Consider the following 19,416-nt stretch of genomic DNA (forward strand, 5'->3'; position numbering starts at 1 on the left):
CCCCTCCACAGCAATATTCTCATGCCCACATGCCTCCTCCACCACCCCACATCCTACTCCCTGCAAATTGCACCTCACAAACACTGCTGGGTTACTTGCAAGTGGCACATGTTCATTTTCTCCTTCCTTCCCAATACGAATTTCTTTCTCAGAAAATATACAGAAGGGGCTGGAAAAGCAAACCAGGAGGTCTTACCTTTTGATGGTCTTCTTTGTTTTGTTTGTAGAGAGGAGAACGTACCCATTACAGCACCCATTGCAAAAGCTACTTCTGAGTTTTTGAGGAGGATTTATTTTGGCTGGGGTTATTTTTCGAATTCTTCTCCCCCCAGCCCTCCACTGCCAGTGAACACAATTGGTGGGAAATGCCCCCAAGAACAAAACAAAACAGAGGAAGTCAAGAGAAGAAAGAAAAGAAGAAAGGAGGAGGGAAAAAACGAAGCACTGCAGCTCAGCGTTCAGCAAGCGTTAAGCTTTGAGGGCTTTTTTTTAAGTCAACACACATGCACTGACTCAGAGCCGGCTGCACTGTTATTATTCAAAACAGCTCCCCATCAAAATTTAAATGCTAGGTAGATTCCCTCAGACCAGAGCTGGCAGCAGATGCATCAAAATATTTACTGGAGCACAGCCACATAAACACACAGGCTAATTCTTCCTCCCGATCCCTTATGGCTCCAACCAGCAGCCGGGAGGTCTAGCGCGGGAGCATCAGCTCGTCTCTTCCAGTGCATACTAAACTGGAGTCCTGTAGCCATGCCGAGGGGCTCAGGGGGGGAGCCAGAGCTTTGGGCTGGGTACCAAATCAGAATGAATGGGAATCTTCTGAGTAGGAAATGATAGTGAGGGAGGCATCAAAGCTCCAGCTGCACGGGCTGCATGCTCCTGCTAATGAGAAGCCTGACAGAAAGGTAGGAAGCAGCAATCTCCAACCGTGCTCCCAGGCACAGGAGTCAGGGGAAACAAGTAAATGCAACAGAACATTTCACCACGATCCTTCTCCTCCGTATCCTTCCTCAGGCAGCAGAAGCATGTGCAAGACAGTTGTTCACTTATTTTTCTGTCAGATATGTATGGGCATATCATTTTAAAGGATATTAAATGAACAAACTGTTGAAATAGAACTCTGCAAGCATCCAGGAGCTGGGAGGAGGTAGGAGAGGTCCCAGCATTTGCCCAAGTTCTGTCATATTGCAATCAGCTATGCATCTTGTTATGTTTTCTCAGAAGGTGAGACAGCGAGTGCTCAGGTACAGAAGGAGTTAAAACATACTGAGGCAGCCTCAGAATTAATTTGCTATTTGCACAGGGTGCCTGGGATTAAGGCAGTATCTGCACAAATACTGTACTTGTCTGAAGGAATGCATCCCTGCACCTTGTCTCAACAGGTTTCCCCAGCTTCCCTTTAACTTTGCAGTAAGGATCTCATCACACACCGATCCCAGAGGCTCCGGAAGCTGCACTGCATCCGTGTGGTGACACAGCCCTTTGTGACCTGCTGCTCACATCACCAGCGATGCTGTCTTCGCATGCTCAGGTGGATTTACATCTCTATCAGCAAAGAGCTTTCCATTAGTTGCTAGTTGCAAAAGGTATTACACAAAGTAATTTACTTTCTTTAATCTTGTTTGACAACTCAAAACACAGCAACTGCACTTCTTCTGAGGAATGCCTGGGGTGAGGTGAGGTCCTGTTCAGGTTCTAAGGTCCTGAACTGGAACACAGCTGTTTGCAGGCAAGCGCAAAATGCCAGAGAGACTTGGGGCACATAGTGCTGCCATGCTGTCACGAGTGTGGGAGCCTGGCCTGTGCAACACTCCCTGGCTCCTCAAAATTCCTCCCCAAGGCTGGCCATGGCTGTGGTCACACAGCCCCAGGTTACAGGCCCTAATCCAGAGGGGAGTCTGGCAGACTGAGGGCACTTCCACCAGGCACTAGAAAGCTGTATGAGATTCTTCAGCTCTTCTTATTTAAATATTTTGTATTTATTTTATGAATATTTTATCTGTGTTTACTCAATAAAATAATTGATAGGCAACAGCCTGCCTATGGAAAGCCCCTGCACAGAGCAGAGGCAGGAGAATGACCAGAGGCCATGGCAAATGTGCCGTCACATAATGGCACCTGCACAACACCACAGTTGCCAAGATGAGAAACGAGAGGTGAGGACCTGCCTGGAAACATCATTTCTCGTACAAACAGACAGCAGAGAGAGATGGTGGAGCTCTCATTCAGCAAGCGACGTCTAGCTCTCCCTTTGCCACTGCAGCGATACATCACTACCCTGACAGAACGCTGGTGCCATGATAGAGCCTCCCCACGTCTTGGGGCAGGAGCTGTGCTCCTACAACTGAGTGGTCACCCTCTATCAGGCCTTCACTAGTGGGTGAGTGTTGTGGTGGTCCTGCCTCCCTGCAGCAGGAGGGAGGTCTCAGTGCTGTCTGGGATCATCTATCTGCATCAATGCAACTTAAAGCATCTTCCCACCAAAAGCAATAGCTGCCAGAGGGACACTGCGCTCCCATCCCCTGCTCTAAGGCATGAGGTCTTCAAGATGTCAGAAAAGGAGTTCTCCTCAACCTGGGCAAAGCTGTAACTAGCAGAAGTCAAGGAGCTACCGTTCCTGTCACACCGTCCACTCACAGAACCACATGTCCATTGACTTATGCACTGGGAAAAACAGTGCTGTACACTTAAAAGAACTGCTCGGATTATCATCAAATCACTTGGGTTGGAAAAGACCTTTAAGATCGTCAAGTCCAATCGTTAACCCAGCATTGCAAAGGCCACCACTAAACCACGTCCCTCAGTGACATGTCTTTGTTTCTTAAATACCTCCAGGGAGGGTGACTGAACCACTGCCCTCTGCCACTGCTTAACAACCCTTCCAGTGAAGACATTTTTCCCAATATCCAGTCTAAACCTCCCCTGACACACCTTGAGGCTGTTTCCCCTGTCCTAGTGCTTGTTATTTGGGAGAAGAGACTGACCCTACCTCACTACAACCTCTTTTCAACAAAAGGCACCTAGAAAGACTTTAGGATTCCTCCTGACACCAGCTGGATCTCAGGGATGCAGAAAGAGCTCAGCCTGGGAGCGACAGATTAGGTTGCCCATATGGTGAGATACTCCAGAAAAAAGTAATTTAGGATGAGAAAATTGCACCCCCGATGCTGCACTGCTGTTTACTTCAAGCAGGGTGGTATATGGAGGCGGAGAGCAATGGATATTCGTTTTAATTTGAAACCTGAAACAAAAATAGATTCATCTTGGCTGGAAACCAGAATTGACACATTCACATGAAATCATGGGGATAAACGGTTACATGGATTTTTGTTTGTATGACTAAAACATGTAAGAATGGGAACAAGAGGGGAGACCATGTCTGTGCTGGCCAGACAAGCACAGAATCCCACATCACCAGTTCAAATGCAGCCGCTTTCTCTCATAGCCAAAACCCGAGACCTCAGAGGAACAGCAGCATCAGAACCACTAATGAATCAGGGTATTTGCCACAGCAGGCCAGAGATGACCATCCAGATTTATCAACCTATGAGATAATAGTCGAGAACAAATGGTGATAGTCTGAGGAGATAAATATTTTTTAGAGTATTTCCTTTAGAGGTAAGATAAAGGCTGAACTCTGATGGTGATGGACAAATGCACAGTTCTAGTTGTGTGAGTACCTAAGACAGCATCCTAGGCAAGAACTGCTATCACAGAATTGAAAGCACCTTGGGGGAAGGAGATACTGTGTTATGCCAAACCTGACTGCATCCTCAGTACTGATTTGCAGTGCCCATAGCCCTACTCACCCCAGTGCAGTGAGACCCGCTGCTGCACTCCTGGGGCTCTCTAACAGCACGACTTGCACACAGTTCTGGAGCAGTTGCTTGCCCTGCTGAAGGTATGTACTGCTTCATACTGCCTGTGCCGCGCCTAAACCCACACAGTGTCCCACAAAAAGTCCACCCAACAGGAGCTGTGTGACTGCCTAAGGAGGGGAGAGTCCCCCATGGGAAAGGGCCATGAGTGCTTCACACAGGCAACGGGCAGACATATCGGGGTACAGTGAGGTGTTGTGCAAGTACAGCAACACATGGCACATGTCCTGGGGGTGGCTTCTGCCCCAGCAGAAGCCTTTGCACACACTGGGCCAAGCACTCCATGCTGTGTGCTGACCTCCTGAGCTAGAGTAGCAAGACAGAGACATGTCCCCACAATGGACCCCATAGGCTATTATCCACCAAACCCAAATTCATCCTTTTACCACTACTATATTCCATATTACAATAAAATGTTTGTTGACTAACAAAACCATGACATAATACTATTCATTGACCCTCGTCCTGATTTTTTTCCCACCTCTTAACTCTACACAGTTGATTTTAATAAGCATCTGGGAGACTGGAACATCAGAATAAAGTAGACAGACACTGGCAGTGATGTAAGGGTGGTTACTGGATGCGGCCAGAAGCTTGGGGAGAATAAGTAGTTCATTATTTTTAATAAATGCGAATATAACATCTTCAATTAGAGATTCATATGAGCAGCTTCCAAGTAGCAGTACGGGGTGGAAATCTCCTGGGAGCAAGGTCACAGGGACTGCTACAGCTCTGCTGCCTGACACAGGATCATGTCCTCTTCCCAGTAAAGACAACTGCGGTGAACTAGAGTCAGATCTTACTTGTGTTTTATCTATCCTGAACTATGCATCTGGGTATTCTTGTGGGTATATAGAGGAAAGCAGAGGGGGAGACTTGGTTTTCATTGTGCAGAGATGTGGACTGTTGCCAGAAGAAAACATCCTCCCCACCCACAGTGCTGAGGGAAGTAATCTGTGGTTTATCAGCCATCCTCTCCTACAAGGCAAAGCTGGCAACATCCATCTGCAGGACTGGTAAGAAAGCCTCAGTCATACCCAGATTTTAGAATTATGGCATTGGCGACATTCATTCTAATGTAGTTTTTTGTCTCCCAAAGTACAGTAATAAACATTTGCATAATAGGAACAGAAATAAAACCTGCACACTGCCTGTTTATAGCAAACCTTTGTCATTCACTCTGTATCTATCAGCTTTGAGAGCTTCAAGGTAAGCTCTGCTTTAAAAAGCCTAAAAAGAGCTGGAATTGACCAATTCCCTTTCCATTCCTGGTATTTTAGGAATAAGACCTAGGCAGCATTGGCCTACATGCTTTAGACTAAAGGAATTTCATTTTTTCTATTCCAGTAATTAGCACTTGTTCTGGGGAGGCATTTTACATTTACCCACTCTCTTCAAGGCAGAAGGGGCTTTCTGTTCACCTGGGAAGATATTTTGCTTGAGTTTGAATGTAAGCACAGTCCTTCTGACAAGCCACTGAGAGTGTACAAGGAGCAGACAGGGAAATGGGGTGATGCACCATGACCACTGACTCCTGCTACCGGCTCTGCCTGCTTAGCTAGAGCCTGATCAGATGTTTCACAACTAGATCTGCAGCACCAGCCCAAATACTGCTCAGTGCTCTGGCACAAACCTGCCTCTAGCCATGGTTGTTCCCAGCAGCACAACTGTGACACTCTGGGCATGGATTCCTCCATGATGGATGGCAGCTGGGGGGAGCAGCAGGCAGGGGTTGCGCATTGATTGCACAGGCATGATATGGCAGCCCCCTTGCAGAAGCTGCCCATGCACCATGAGAGCTGCCCACATGCTCTTGCCCTCTCTTTCAGCTCTCTCCAATTTTTAAAGCAGTTCGTGAGACACTGAGACTTGGCTGTCCAGAGGGAAAAAATAAAAGTCAAAACCAAGAAGGAAAATGTTCCTTTTCTAAGAGAATGAAATCAGAGTTTCTGTTTCTTAGCAAATCTTTAACCAATTGGTGTCCTCAGCTGTCTGTGCCAGATCATACTCCGCCAAGTGCTTTGCCTGACCGTAAGCCCAAGGCCCTGCAGAAGACCTGGCAGGAGCCAATCTGAGCCATGACCTCTGATGGCCAGAGTCACTGCTAGCTTGTGTGAGGGCTGCAGGGAGCACCTGCACCTTCCTCACCACACCAGAGGACTCCAAGCATTCCCTAGCATCACTGAAGGACTCATCCTTCAGGTCATCTCAGTGCCGAAGCTCCAGGCAGCAGCACTCCACATAGGCACAGGCAAACTAAGGGACACCAAGGCCAAAAGCATGGTAGGAAATGAATGAAAATAGCTGCAGCTGGACTCTGAAGAGAAGCAGAAAAGATCACCACCATCACAACCACATGCAGAGAGCCTGGGATGCTGACACGTTTCCACAGTGTGTCTCCCCTAGCTGAACCTGCAGGACCCTGGGGAGCAGAAGACAGGCAGGCACAGTTTCTCTTGCAGAAGTAGCCATCATTTTTCTTTTCCTTAATTCTTTGCTATTATTAAAAATCATTCTTTAACTAGACTGCTAAGGTTTGAATCACACTAACGAATACATTTTCCCAAATCTTCTTTAGCGAAGACAAGCCATCCTCATAGGAGAAGGACAACTCTAGCTTCAAACCCTGGCAGATGGAGCTCATTTAGCTCTGTAAGGCCATCCAAGAGAAGGACACTCTGATCAAACCTATGACCTGAGGACTTTGCTGTCACCGTCCAAGCTCTCTAGGCCCTGGCAGATAAACCTCAGGTGTAAAGGGTGGTGCCAGTTCCGCACACGATGTGCCTCACCTAAAAAATCCACTGCGCAGGCCCGAAGGGTTTACCCACACTTGCAAAGCCCTGTAGAGACAGGTGAGGGATGAGACAGCAGGTGGCAAGGTGCATTGGAAGCTGCAGATCCAACCTGGCATGCGGGCGGTTCAGGACATTGGTCGCTCGAGACTGACCCAGGAGACGACAGTCCTGTTCGGAAACATCCTGAATGCCTAAGTAGCCTTTTCCAACCAGATTTGCCTATCCCACATGGCCCTTAGTCATTGTGCTTGTAGTAAGCATTCGTAAAGGCCTTCCCAAATCTTCGTTCACAAAGCCAAGCCATCAATCAACCCATACATTTAAGGTGTGCTTCTTTACTACAAATATACACTATTAACTTACTGAAACTGTCCAGTTCAAAGCCAGGAAGGGAGAAGCTAAGAAAGGTCCACCTGCCGAACAAACAGCCACTGCAGAGACCTACAGGGATAAATCGAAGCAGCATCTGGAAACCAGCTTGGTCACAGAGAGATCAAGATGAAGCAGGTTTTTTTGCTGGTCTATACCTGTAAAACACTGGAGGTCTTTGTGAGCTACCATCTACCTTCTTCGTCCATGTAAGGATGTAACAGGTCTTCCTACTCCAGATTTTCACAGGCAGTTCACCACATCTGTATTTCTTTTCTCAACACTAATTTTTTGGAAATGTTTTTTCCAAAAAAGCAACCACCACACTCAATAGCCTAATTCCATCCTTCTTTTCTTACTCACAAGCCATTATAATAAAAGGGGCTACTTTCAAAGACATCTTTAGCTCTCTGTAAGGACAAGGAAACAGAACAGGAACTATTAAAAGATTCATTACTGCATCTCTACAGGCCCAAAGCAAATTCTCATGCTAGCTAGCTTTGCCAAATCTCAAAAGCAAGAGGTCCTCCTTTCCATCTTGATGGGAGTTTTTCATGACATGAAAGCCAGTGAATAATAATGCTGAGAGATCAGATGGAACAGATGAGGGCTAGAGCTTTGGGATAATCTAGATTTTCATGCAAATAAGGCAGTGACAATATTGAGGTGTTGGAAAGCCACTTGCTTTTCAATCTATAGCCAACACAGCTCTGCAAAACCAAAGAAAATAAATGCAATAGCCACTTAATGCCACCAAACAGGGAATAGAAAGCCAGGCAATGAGGTCTGAGCAATAAGGAGTGCTCCTGCTCCTTAACATTCTGAGGAGAGCAGAGCTGGCATTTTACATCCTATTATTCAGAACAAGCAGTCAAGTATCAGTCTCCTGAAATCCAAATCAGATGCGTCTGCTCTGGTCCATCCTTATTCTGCAAATACTAAACCAAATCACCACTGCAGCTGCACGTGCATGCATGGCCTACATGTCTGTGCACTTAAAGAGCAAGAACAAGGTATTGTTCAGCCTATATGAGGCACCATCGAAGAGCTGAAAATAAAACCACATTATTGTCTGCTGGCTCTTCTTTTTATAGTAATAAAAACTGGGCAGAACTCCACCAAGTAGACCTAATGCCTGCCCTAAGGATGTCACACTCAAAACCAGAGAGCTAAGAGCCCAACAAAGGAATACTTCACATTTCTAGTGACAACTTCAGCAAAACATAGGTAGATACTGGTTTGTATCTCTGGTTGGGAAATGTCTTCTGTAAACAGCGGGAGGCTGCTTTCAGCCAAAAAATTGAAAGAACAGGAGATAGATGAAACCTGGGCAAAGCACCCGCCTGAAGAATGACATGGGGGAATGCCTGATGGCAGAGAGGAGGGATGAGGCGGGAGCACGGAGCAGGGTCATGGGGCACACTGCTGCCGGATGGAAGGAGCAGATGCTGACTGATGGGCAGCAGGGCACAGTGCTGAGCCCTGTGAGGTGACAAGAAGAAGCTGCAGCTAAACAGAAGGTGAGAAAGCCAGAAGATGATCATAAAAGACTGATGGCATTACTGTGACAAAATGAAAAGGAAGGTGGTGAACAACAGTGGTATCAACCCACCTGAAGAAAAGCCAGAGATGAGCAGGAGAAGCAGGAGTAGCAAACTCTGCTGCTGCTCCCCAAAACACAAGGTTTTGGCAAGGAAACCATCAGTAAATATGTGGTTTAATAATAGGGAAACAGAAAGCCTGGAAGAATTTCCTAACAACGTCCATCTGGGAAGGGAAGGAGGACAGGGGTCAGTCCTGAAACCAGGGTGTGGAGCTGGGGCACTCAGAGGAGCAAGCATGTCTGGCACAGCCGAGGACACCCGGGAGCAGGCTGTGCACAGAGGAATCCAGAGCTGCAACCTTTTGTTCTCAGGATGTCATTACAGTAATGCCCAAGGATGGAAAGCTCACATTTCAGTAATGAAAACCATCTATTACCCCATGAAATCTGTTTGAACATTGTGCCAAGCGAAGTCTTGCCTTTCAAAACTATCAAATCCATACATGAGAAATTTCAAGATGGTTTGAAGCAGAAAACCTTGAGGAATATTAGCCAGCACCATTAGGGTACAGAAGTGCAGGATACCACCACTGCACTGTAAGAACTGCACCAAAAAAAGAGTCAATGTCATTTAAATAGTATAGGGATGTAAATGTAATGGGTGAAGGCATCTTTCACATACGGAATGAGGGGATGGCTTTCTAAGGGAATTTTGTCAGCCCATGGTAACAGAAGCTCCCAAAAGCCTTTTCCCTTTGCAAGTAGAGAGTCTAGGGCAGAGATCCTGCATCACGCTGTGTCTTACAAAGACTGAGTAAGAGTAGCCTGCCTAAAGGGAATTGGTAACTTGGCTGCCAGGTAGGCATTTAGTCCTGGTCCCTGTGATGGCACTCACAGCAGTGGTGGCAAAATTCACAAAACAGGCATTTAGCTGCTAAAAACACTGCAGAGAATGTGAAGCAGCCAACACCAAGTAACAGGTACAGGCACAAACCCAAAGGTCTGTAAATCATCTTCTTATACCTTAATACATGAGCATTTCTGTCACATCTTCTGCCTCTATGAACATTAGTAAGTTCACAGGCTCAGTGACACCTACTGCAATCAAACACAGAAAAATATACCAGGAAAACGTGTCCTGGCTGTGTGCATGGTCTCCCAACAATGGGACAGGCAGTGCTAGAGCATGGCATGTACTTGCTCCCTCACTCATCCACTCATTGTCAGGTCGGCACCATTTGAACTGACAAAGCAAGCAGGCTGGGTGACACATAGGAGCTCTGTGGTGGCTTGTTCCCAGAAGCATTAAAGAGAATATGACAAAACTGTATAAAGAATGTGAACAATTGATGTCAATCCAGGCTAACAGCCAGTTTTCTTTCTGCCCTGTGCTAATGGCCGGAGAGGCCTCACTGAGGAAGAAAAGCAATCCTTAATTATTCAGTATTGCCAGGAACGACTGACAAAATGACTCCCAACAATTCTGCAGCCAGTGAGTTCGGTGTAGGAAGGAGAAGAGCATGATCTTGGATCCCTCTTTTATTTTTTTGCTTTAATGCACTCTAAAGAAATGTGCCAAACTAACCATGTATAATCCAGGTCATTGAACAGATGCACATACTGCTGGGTAATTAATGTGGAATGTTAACCAGCTATTTTTGTTTCACATTTCACTTCTCACCACAGGGTCTGGTAAAAGAGAACAAGAGCAGCCATTAGACACCCTTGGGGTAAGTTCAGCTTGTGTCAAGTTAAATCACATCTGGCAAAAAATACACTTAGTAAGAGGATATTCTATTTGTTCATAGAATCATAGCATCATTTAGGTTGGAAAAGACCTTTAAGATGATCAAGTCCAACTGTTAACACAGCACACAGCAAAGACCACCACTAATCCATGTCCCTCAGTGCCACTTCTACACATCTTCAAATACCTCCAGGGATGGTGACTGCACCACTGCCCTGTGCAGCCTGTTCGGTGCCTGATAACCGTTTTGGTGAAGATGTTTTCCCCAGTATCCAGTCTAAACCTCCCCTGTTGCAGCTTGAGGCCATTTCCTTGTCCCATTGCTTGTTCATTCGGAGACCAACCCCACCTCACTACAACCTCCTGTCAGGCAGCTGTGGAGAGCTATGAGGTCCTCCTTGATCTTTCTCTTCTCCAGACTAAGCCCCCCAGATCCCTCAGCCATTCCCAATCACACTTGGGCTCCAGGCCCTGCACCAACCCCACTGCCCTTCTCTGACACCGTGCCAGCACCCCAATGTCTCCCTTGTACTGAGGGGCCCAGAGCTGAAGATAGGATTTGCGGTGCAGCCTCACCAGTGCCCAGTGCAGGAGGACAATCGCTGCCCTGGTCCCACTGGCCACACTATTTAGTTGGATATACAAGCCAGGATGCCACTGGCCTTGGCTACCAGGGCAAATACGTTGTCCTGTTTCATTCTGAATTTGCTGGGAATGCTGGCCAGGCCTGGGTGCTCCCTCTGGCCAGGTCCTGCTAGAAGGTGCTCTAACAAAGTCAGATTTATTTGCTTTCTGATCATTAATGATATCACTCTTGAACTGAAATGACACACAACATTCATTGCACCTTCTCATTTTCAAAATAAGCACGACTTTCTTAACGGAGAGTCACAGAATCAGAACAGTTAGGATTGGAAAGTTCCAAAGGGAAAGTTCCAACCCCTAGTTTTACGTTTTTGTTCATGTTCTATCCTGTAACTTCCCTGCTGGAGAAAATCTGATTGGTTTATTCCACTATAAGGTTTGCTGTTTGAAGCTGGATGAAACAAAGCATCAAAATGGAGCTTAGCTTGGCAAACTTCCTTAAGATAAGGTAAGTGCCAATGCCTCCCAAACTCATAACATCCTACATAGCAGCAGACAGGTTTATGTCTGTCTGAATTTTCCACACTGCAAATGCACATCTTCTGATTCTCTGCCTGTACAACCTGCCTGCAGGAAAATAAGAGTTTGGTTTTGATGCAAGGGTGCCTCTCAGAACATTAGCATCAGCGTAGCATAGTGCCTGGGAATATTTCAATTCATTGTTAATGTGCATTGAATTACACTACTTTTATGCAAGACGCAGCAGACTTTTCTGCAGACTGGACATAAACAGGCTCTGAAGTTAAGATGTGGCACCTGCCCTGAATACCCAACTAAAACCAGATTAAGTCCGACATCTCGCTACAGCTACAGCAATCCCAGACAAAAACAAGCTTAGGAACAAGTAATAGATGTGAGCAGGGCAGTGGTTTACCAGTATCTATGCAAGCAATCATGAGGAATCACATCGTCCCTATGGAAACCTCAAGGTCTGTTACATTTGTTACACGTGCAATCATTACCACCAGCAGTTCATCTACTGAAGCCATTCACTGAATTAAAACAAAGACTAAATTGCACCAGAAAGATCATACTCCAGCTTACATATAGAAGTAAATGTAAATTAAGTGGCATTTGGGGTGACTGAGGAAGTAGCATAATAGTGGGATCTTTATATTTAAATCTTAAAGGTTTGTTCTGCAGTGGCTTTCATAGGAGAAGAGGAAAAAAAATATTCAAGTAGCTCCCATGTACTTAAAATCACTGACATTTTCTGTAAGTGTTTTCAAGATTCATGAAATCCTGAAATCGTGATGGGATCTGAATCCCACCTTCCTTCAACCACAGGAAAACAGCAGTCTTTTTAGGAAAATAGAGGGAAAAAATGGTTTGGAAAACCTGTTTCTTAAGTAGCTTGTTTTTCTCTAGATTCAGTTGCATTATTACACGGCAGAACCACATAAAACTACTAAGATAAGATGTGAAAAATACACTGTTAAGATCTCAAAAATCTGGATAGATTTGGAGGTCTCTGCATTTTGCAGAGAATCGCCTGTTTTGGGGAATAACTGCAGCCTCCTGTAGTGCGTTCCTCTCAGCAGTACCAGCGAGTAGTTCCATCTGTAACCCCATCCTAAATTCGGTTATGTGAAAGAATTCACATTAAGGTCACAGCAGATGAGGAATGCTTCCAATAAAAGGGATATATGCTGTTCCTATAGTGCCGGCCAGTGGTCTGAATTATTATTATTACAATTATAAAATAACTTTCATCTTGCTGCTGAAGTGCTCCCCACATCACAGCACTGCAACAGTTATTTTCCTCTTCTGCCCTATACACCTCCAGATACTCTCTGGTGGCATTGACTAATTAAAAATATTCTACTTCAAGAGATACCACATGCTAGGGGGGAGACAGCTCCAAGACAAACTGTGGCACCACTTTCACTGCTGGCAGCACGCTGGTGCAGGCAATAACCCCAACTAAAGCAGGTGGATCCAAAACTCAAATGCATACATTCAGGTTAGAATACCTATATTAATTTATAATTAACCCAGTCAAAGGTGCCTTCAGAACAGAGGATGAACTCGTTGTAGGACACAGGGCCTTTCAAGCACAAGCTGAACAGGCTGCACTGGTGGAGCAGGGCTTGCTGACAGGGAAGTGATGTCCCTGCAATGCCACCAGGGCCACAGCCTCAGCTGGAGAAAGAACCCGCACACTGTGGTTCGGGAGGCCACACACTGCCCATACACACAGGAGCCAGTCAAACGTTTCCACACCTCTTTCACAGCCCCCAGGCAGATACACATGGGCAAGAGACAGGCTGAGAGAGCTGGGCTGGGTCAGCCTGGACAAGAGAAGGCTCCTGAAGGGGCAACCTTAGAGCAGCTCCAGTGCCTAAAGGCGCTGCAGGAAACCTGGAGAGGGGCTTGGGACAAGGGCCTGTAGGAACAGGACAAGGGGAATGGCTTGAACCTGCCCGAGGGGAGACCGAGATGAGCTCTTAGGCAGAAGCTCTTCCCTGTGAGGGTGCTGAGGTGCTGGCGCAGGGTGCCCAGAGAAGCTGTGGCTGCCCCATCCCTGGCAGTGCTCAAGGCCAGGTTGGACACAGGGGCTTGGAGCAAGCTGCTCCAGTGGAAGGTGTTTACAAAGCTGACGAAGAAGTTCTCACCAGGCTCAGACCAGTAAATTCCAGTCAGCTCTTTGTTTTCTTTCCAGGTCCCCTCCATTTGGCTTCTGCAGAACACTTATTCCTTGGTTTGGATTTAATTCTTGCCAAAGAAACAACAGCAAAAATATTAATATCAAACTTACATGAAACAGACTTCAGCAATCCTCTTTTGTGGGCTAGGAAGATTGTCATCAAGATTTCTGTAACGGAAAAAGTCCTGGCATAAACCAGCCACTGGGGATCTGTTAAGATGTAGGTTGGTGGCAGCTGCGGCTGCTCCATGCCCGGCTCAGGGGTGGGCACAGTGGGGATCCCGGCTACTCCTCTTCTATCAGTTCTTTCTGTCCTTCACCATGTTCCCTGTGACAAACTACAACCACCATTTTAAAAGCTAAATACACCTTATCTTCTCTCCTTAACGCATCGAGATGACAATGTCTAATATTTTCTTGCCCTTCCACAGGGAAAGAAAAAATTCCTTATCCACCAAACAGCACCAGAAAAAATCGGGACTATAGGTTCACTGCTTCTGATCTTAGTGGAGTCACTGGCTTCATTGCTGTGAGATACAGCAGTGAAAAATATGCAGGTAAAATAATTCTTGTTCCTGCTGGGGATATTGGAGCACTCCAGGAACATAAATCCAAGACTCTCCTAACCGCTTAGAATAAAACACCTGCCAGGATGCACTGACCTTTCTCAGCCTTCCAATACAGGCCTGGCAACCTAAACAGAAGTGTCCTGAAGTAACTAGGAATTATTTCCAGGGACATGGGTAGGGAAGGAATAAAGAGGAACAAAGGACTAAGAGACATCCTGGTTGTACCGGGATTGGTACAGCTCTACCAGAGTGAATGTGGGGCAAAGTCACAATGACAATCTCATAAACTGCAGGAATCTGAGCAAGTCTCACACAAAAGTTGAGTGCATTCTGTTTTGTTTTTTTTTTTGTCATGAATCTTCAGCATCCACTCTAAATATACCTTTGTGGCTAACAAAAGGCTTGCCAAAGTGTCTTTGTTACTTCTCTCCTTCCATAGATGCTCACGGTACCAGATAGTGACCATTCAGCTCTGACTACATCTTTACAGATCCACAGTGCTGCATAATGCAGATACATGGAATTAATCCCTAGTCCAATATGCCTGAAGGAGCTGTCTGCAAGTTAAGTTGAATTGAAAGTTTAACCAGTGAGCCTGGGATGTGAATGATATACAGACCTCAGGAACGGTTCTTGGATCACTGAGCTGCTACTGAAGTGCTTGTGTCAGGGCTGAGCCTGACCTACTGCTGAAGTTCTCTGTTTGAAATTACAGTCAAGTCTAATGGGGCTTCTCCACTCATCTCTGCTTTGCGTATCAGCTCCTTGAGAGAGATGTTAGAAAGCTACAACATGACACATTCTGCAGCAGCAGCAAAAATAAATAAATAAATAAATAAAATGCCTAATGAAAACCATTCCTTATAGTTTCTTTTCATGTTGGCAAATAGGCAAGCCTTTCTGGCTGAAAATCTGTGCCGGTTACAGAAGCGACGCATGGAAAACCTCAGATGCTGAGACTCATGCTCTGCCTGTTATACAGCCATTCAGAAGCAATTTCTCTGTTGTTCCTTCATTACAAATATTTATTAAAATTATTTTTCATACCTTCCTGTCACAGGCAGAATAGCTGTGCCTAGCATTTAAATTATGGCATTCAACAACCTTGCTTATGCTAATTGGTACTAAATATATTAACAAGGCATGGATTAGCATAACATAAGTATTCACATGCGAAAAACTACTGGTCCAGACAGAAGAGAGAGTTCAGCAGCAGCACATGCATTTGCAATTGTTCCATCAGTACACCCAATCCAACATTAATACCATTTAAAAGGGGATGTCATATATAAAATATGTTGTGTTATGTCATAGATAAACCTGAAAAAGAACTCCCTGTTCTTTGATAAGCAGAAAATGTTTCCCTTGGATGAAGTCAGAGATTCATGTGCGGTGGGGGTAGAGACTACCTACTGCTGAGAAAAGCTGTTTTCCACACAGAGCATTACATGGCCTGTCCCTGCAAGATGCTGACCACAGCTCAGCAGCTGGGAAACGAAGGGCTCCACCTCCTGAAAGCAAGCCCCATAAGAGAACAAACCATTACAAGCAGCAAACTTGAAAGAATTTTAGATAAATTCTACTCATGAATAAATGTCTCTATATTTCACATGCATCAACAGCAGATGTTTCCTCCTTTACTACAACTTACAAATACCTGATGTTATCTTGTGATCAATCTAGATGACAAGGTCTAACACTATCTCATGTTCATACTCCTGGTGTTCACTATGCCTTGGTTGCACTCTGTGTCAAAGGTCAAACAGCAATAAAACTGGAATTCAACATGTACCAAAGGCAGCTGACAGGAGGAGCACAGGGCTGAGCTGTAGGGCATCATGTGGGAGAACAAGTGAAGTAACAAAATACCCCACAGGCTTCTTCAAAGCCGGGCTTTGCCTTTAGTCTCTCACCATCAGACTTGCCCACAAATGGTAATATGAAATACTGAACTGGGCTGAGGAGAGCGAGCATGTGCAGAGAATTCAAGAAAAAACTAGAGGGAAGGATTAAAAGAAATCTGTCTATTTTGAAATGATGTGGTCCTTAACTCACTTGAAGTCAACCGAGTGTCACTTCATGTCTTCCTGGAGCGCTGGGAGCCATCACAACCCCACTACATGTTGGCTGATGCTGGGTGAGTGTGATTTCCCCAGCATTTCCTCCCCTCCTTGGGGGAGGTTTCTGTCTTTCTGGCATCTGCCCTCCACCTTGCCAGCTGAGCACTGAGGGTGAGAGTTCATCTGGTCCCCCTGAGAAATGTCTGCTGCTTTTGACGAGAAATTGTTCCTTGAAGCCCTGCGGAATGTTTCCATGACCTTGTGTTCCTTTTGTGCCTGAAAGATTTCAAACCCTTTAACTTTTTCTGCAATCTTCCTTTCTCCCTTCAGCTTTGCTTTTCAGTTGTCTGCTACATTGCGCTGAGTGTTGTTCTTTGATCTTCTGATCCTTCTTTTGTAATTGCATCTGATGCCTCCACTCACCTGAACCTTTCCGAGACTGTTTTGGGAGGCTGAATGTGAAGGATTTCCAGGCAGGGGCATTTCACTTGCAGGTGAATTCAGTCTTGACCTGCAGTAGTACTGTAAAAGGCCATTTTTAACCTCCTGATTGCAAATGTAGTCAAATATTCACTCACTTTCTGTTTAATGATGGTGACTCCAAAGAATTCAAAGAGCTATTTTGGTTGTAGTATTTTCTAATTGTTTCCCTTGGGAGGTGGAAAGACTTTAACTAGATGTGGTATCATGGTTTCATCACTATTTTGAGGTAGATAATATGCAAGTTTAGATGTACATAATTATTCTTTGCAATTAATACTCTCCTTTCATTTTTTGCCATTAATATAATTTTTCTACAGCCTAGTTCAGTGCTGTAGCCTGCATTTATTTCATCACTCGATGGGCTATTGAACAAACCAGGACAACAGACCACCATAACTTGTCTTTTCTATAGTATTTGAGCTTATTGGTTATCAAATTGGAAAATACCTGGACTTGCTGATGATGAGTTAAAGACCATTCCAGGTCCAGGAATGCTGGGATCAACATAGCTAGTAAGGCAAGATTGCTACTGCACGAGGAGCTGGTAACTTGGCTTATGCATTTTTAAAGTGGCCACTTGCTTTTTCTCCAACTTGATTTTCAATATAGGTGACCTGCTGCTACTTGTATCAGTTATCCAGACCAAGCTGCAGGTATGAAGTACTCAATAAAAGACACACCTTTGCTTTCTCCACTGCAAAAATGGCAGCACCACACTTACAGAAACCAAAGCCACATTTATGTCCACGATAACGTGCCACAAAGTGAGAGCACAGCAGAGCACCCAGCCTGTAGGCCCTTGGCTTTCTATGACTCCTGGATCAAGCTGTACTTGAGGTTCAGTCCCGGGGAAGTATTTTGTAAAAACTCCTATTAAGGTGGGAAACTTAGGACTTTGGACATCAGTTTACTTTTAATCCATGTTCTAGCCTTTTAACCTGTCTTCAGAGAATAAAAGGGAAAAGTCCTGGGGTCTGTCACTTGGGTGCCTATTATGCACAGTGAATGTGCTGCATGACCAAAGAGACGTACAAGGAAAACAAGAGGCAGCCACTGAATGCGGCAAATGCTGACAGAGCCCTTGTGCTGCTGGCATAAGGGTGTGACACAAACACGCGTACTGAGACTGCCCCAGCCATCCACCCTGGACTTGGTGGATCCCACTGACATCTTCTCAAGTGGGATTAGAGAGAGCCCAGACCTTCATTTTCAACTGACGTATCTTGAAACCAACATTCACCAAGAGCCCTAGTTCTAAAATCCAGTTGAACACTCCTTAGAAGCAAATTTGAAGACCTTCAGTCATATAAACCAATAACAAATATTTCAGCCTTGCAGAGGCTGAAGATTAACTAAGCCCAACATTGATACAGCCCAGCATTGATACAACTCTGGCATGTTATCAACCTCCACAACAAGGAGGGCTTGTGTATCCATCCACCCAACACAGAACTGTCCCTGGAATAAATCATTAGACTGACAACAGATTTCTTCTCCCTGAATAACTGCATTGCTAACAGATGATCTTCAGGGCCTGCAAAAAAAGACAGAAGCAAACTGCAAAGCTTACAAAGTACGACTAATGCCCTTCTACAACTAACTAATCACATCTCAGAGGAAAGGGAAAAAAGTGTTTTACCTCGCAAAGAAAGCTGGAAATTCATCAATTCTGACAATTCTGGTAGGCAGAGGAGGTGGGCAATCCAAATCTTAGTACATATTTATGTTGGAGTCTTCAAACAGGCTTGAATGTAGGTAAGATATTAAGAGAAACCTCCTCTCAGTCTTTCACAAGGACTCTCAGCAGTGTGCTGTCTTCCCCCCACTGACATTATTGCATCTCAATCTTCTCAGAGGAGCAGAATTCTTCAGTAAAACACACCACTGTTGGCTAGTTAATTTTGAAAAGTTAGTCATATTTGCCCATAAACACAGTTTGTCAGCAAGCATTAAGCAAGATTTCACCCAGGTTACTTCAGTATGCCACTACTAATATCCTATTAGTAAATATCCTGGCATGGTTACTTTCTTTTATGTCTGAACTTCAGTCCTTGCTGGTTCAGGATGCAGAAGTGCTGTGCACATACAGCTTGTGCTTTTCTCCAGAAACAGTGGGATGGGATTAGACATAAAAAGTCAGGTATATCTACCTCAAAGTATCTTTCAATAGAAATGAAAAGGTAAGAACCTGAGCCACAAATCCATCAGCTTCAGCATCTGTACTTAATAAGATAACTCCATGTGAAAACTCCTTGGGAAAACCCACGTTATTCACCACAGGTACTGTGCCTGCAGATTCTCTGCTGAAGTTTCCCCATCCTTATGACAGTTATTTTTATGCAAGTTCACCATCAATGTTTAATGTGCTTTAGAAACACAGCAGCAGAGGCAGCACAACTATAGCACGCCCACAGCCTGGCTGCAAACAGTAGCCACAGCTCTGCTAAAGACATTCCTACCCTCCATGCCTTCTTTCCCACATCCACCTCTTCTTTCTGTCCACCAGTATTGCTGCACAAGGCTCTGCAGAGCACTGCCCAGGTGCAGAGATCTGACAGGATACTGTACGAGGACACTGCATGAGGACAGCCTGGGGCTGCAGCTCTCAGCATGAACAGCATTTTTAGGTAGCTGCTTCTCTGTAATTACCAAAATGTCAGCTCAAAACCGC

The 19,416-nt window shown here is 45.2% G+C and overlaps 1 protein-coding gene across 5 annotated transcripts in view; it reads right to left on the minus strand.

Annotated features, from left to right (window-relative positions):
* The window catches only part of KCNIP1 (potassium voltage-gated channel interacting protein 1), a 404,820-nt gene that overhangs the window by 265,991 nt on the left and 119,413 nt on the right, over positions 1–19,416 (minus strand). The window contains exon 1 of one of the 5 annotated variants that reach the window (XM_061348412.1): positions 197–921. The exons of 3 other annotated variants lie outside the window; for them this stretch is intronic. Coding sequence is in view for 1 of the 2 variants with exons in the window: in XM_061348410.1 (XP_061204394.1) it covers positions 197–257 (61 nt within the window). In the remaining variant the exon portion in view is untranslated. Of the gene's footprint in view, positions 1–196; positions 922–19,416 lie in introns of those variants that run through there. One more of the 5 variants, XM_061348410.1, reaches the window with a different exon arrangement.

Source organism: Neopsephotus bourkii, unplaced genomic scaffold, assembly GCF_033783945.1.
Source record: "Neopsephotus bourkii isolate Nb327-2 ecotype Australia unplaced genomic scaffold, CSIRO-AGI_Nbou_v1 NB_357, whole genome shotgun sequence".
In the NCBI taxonomy this organism is placed as follows: Eukaryota; Metazoa; Chordata; class Aves; order Psittaciformes; family Psittacidae; genus Neopsephotus; species Neopsephotus bourkii.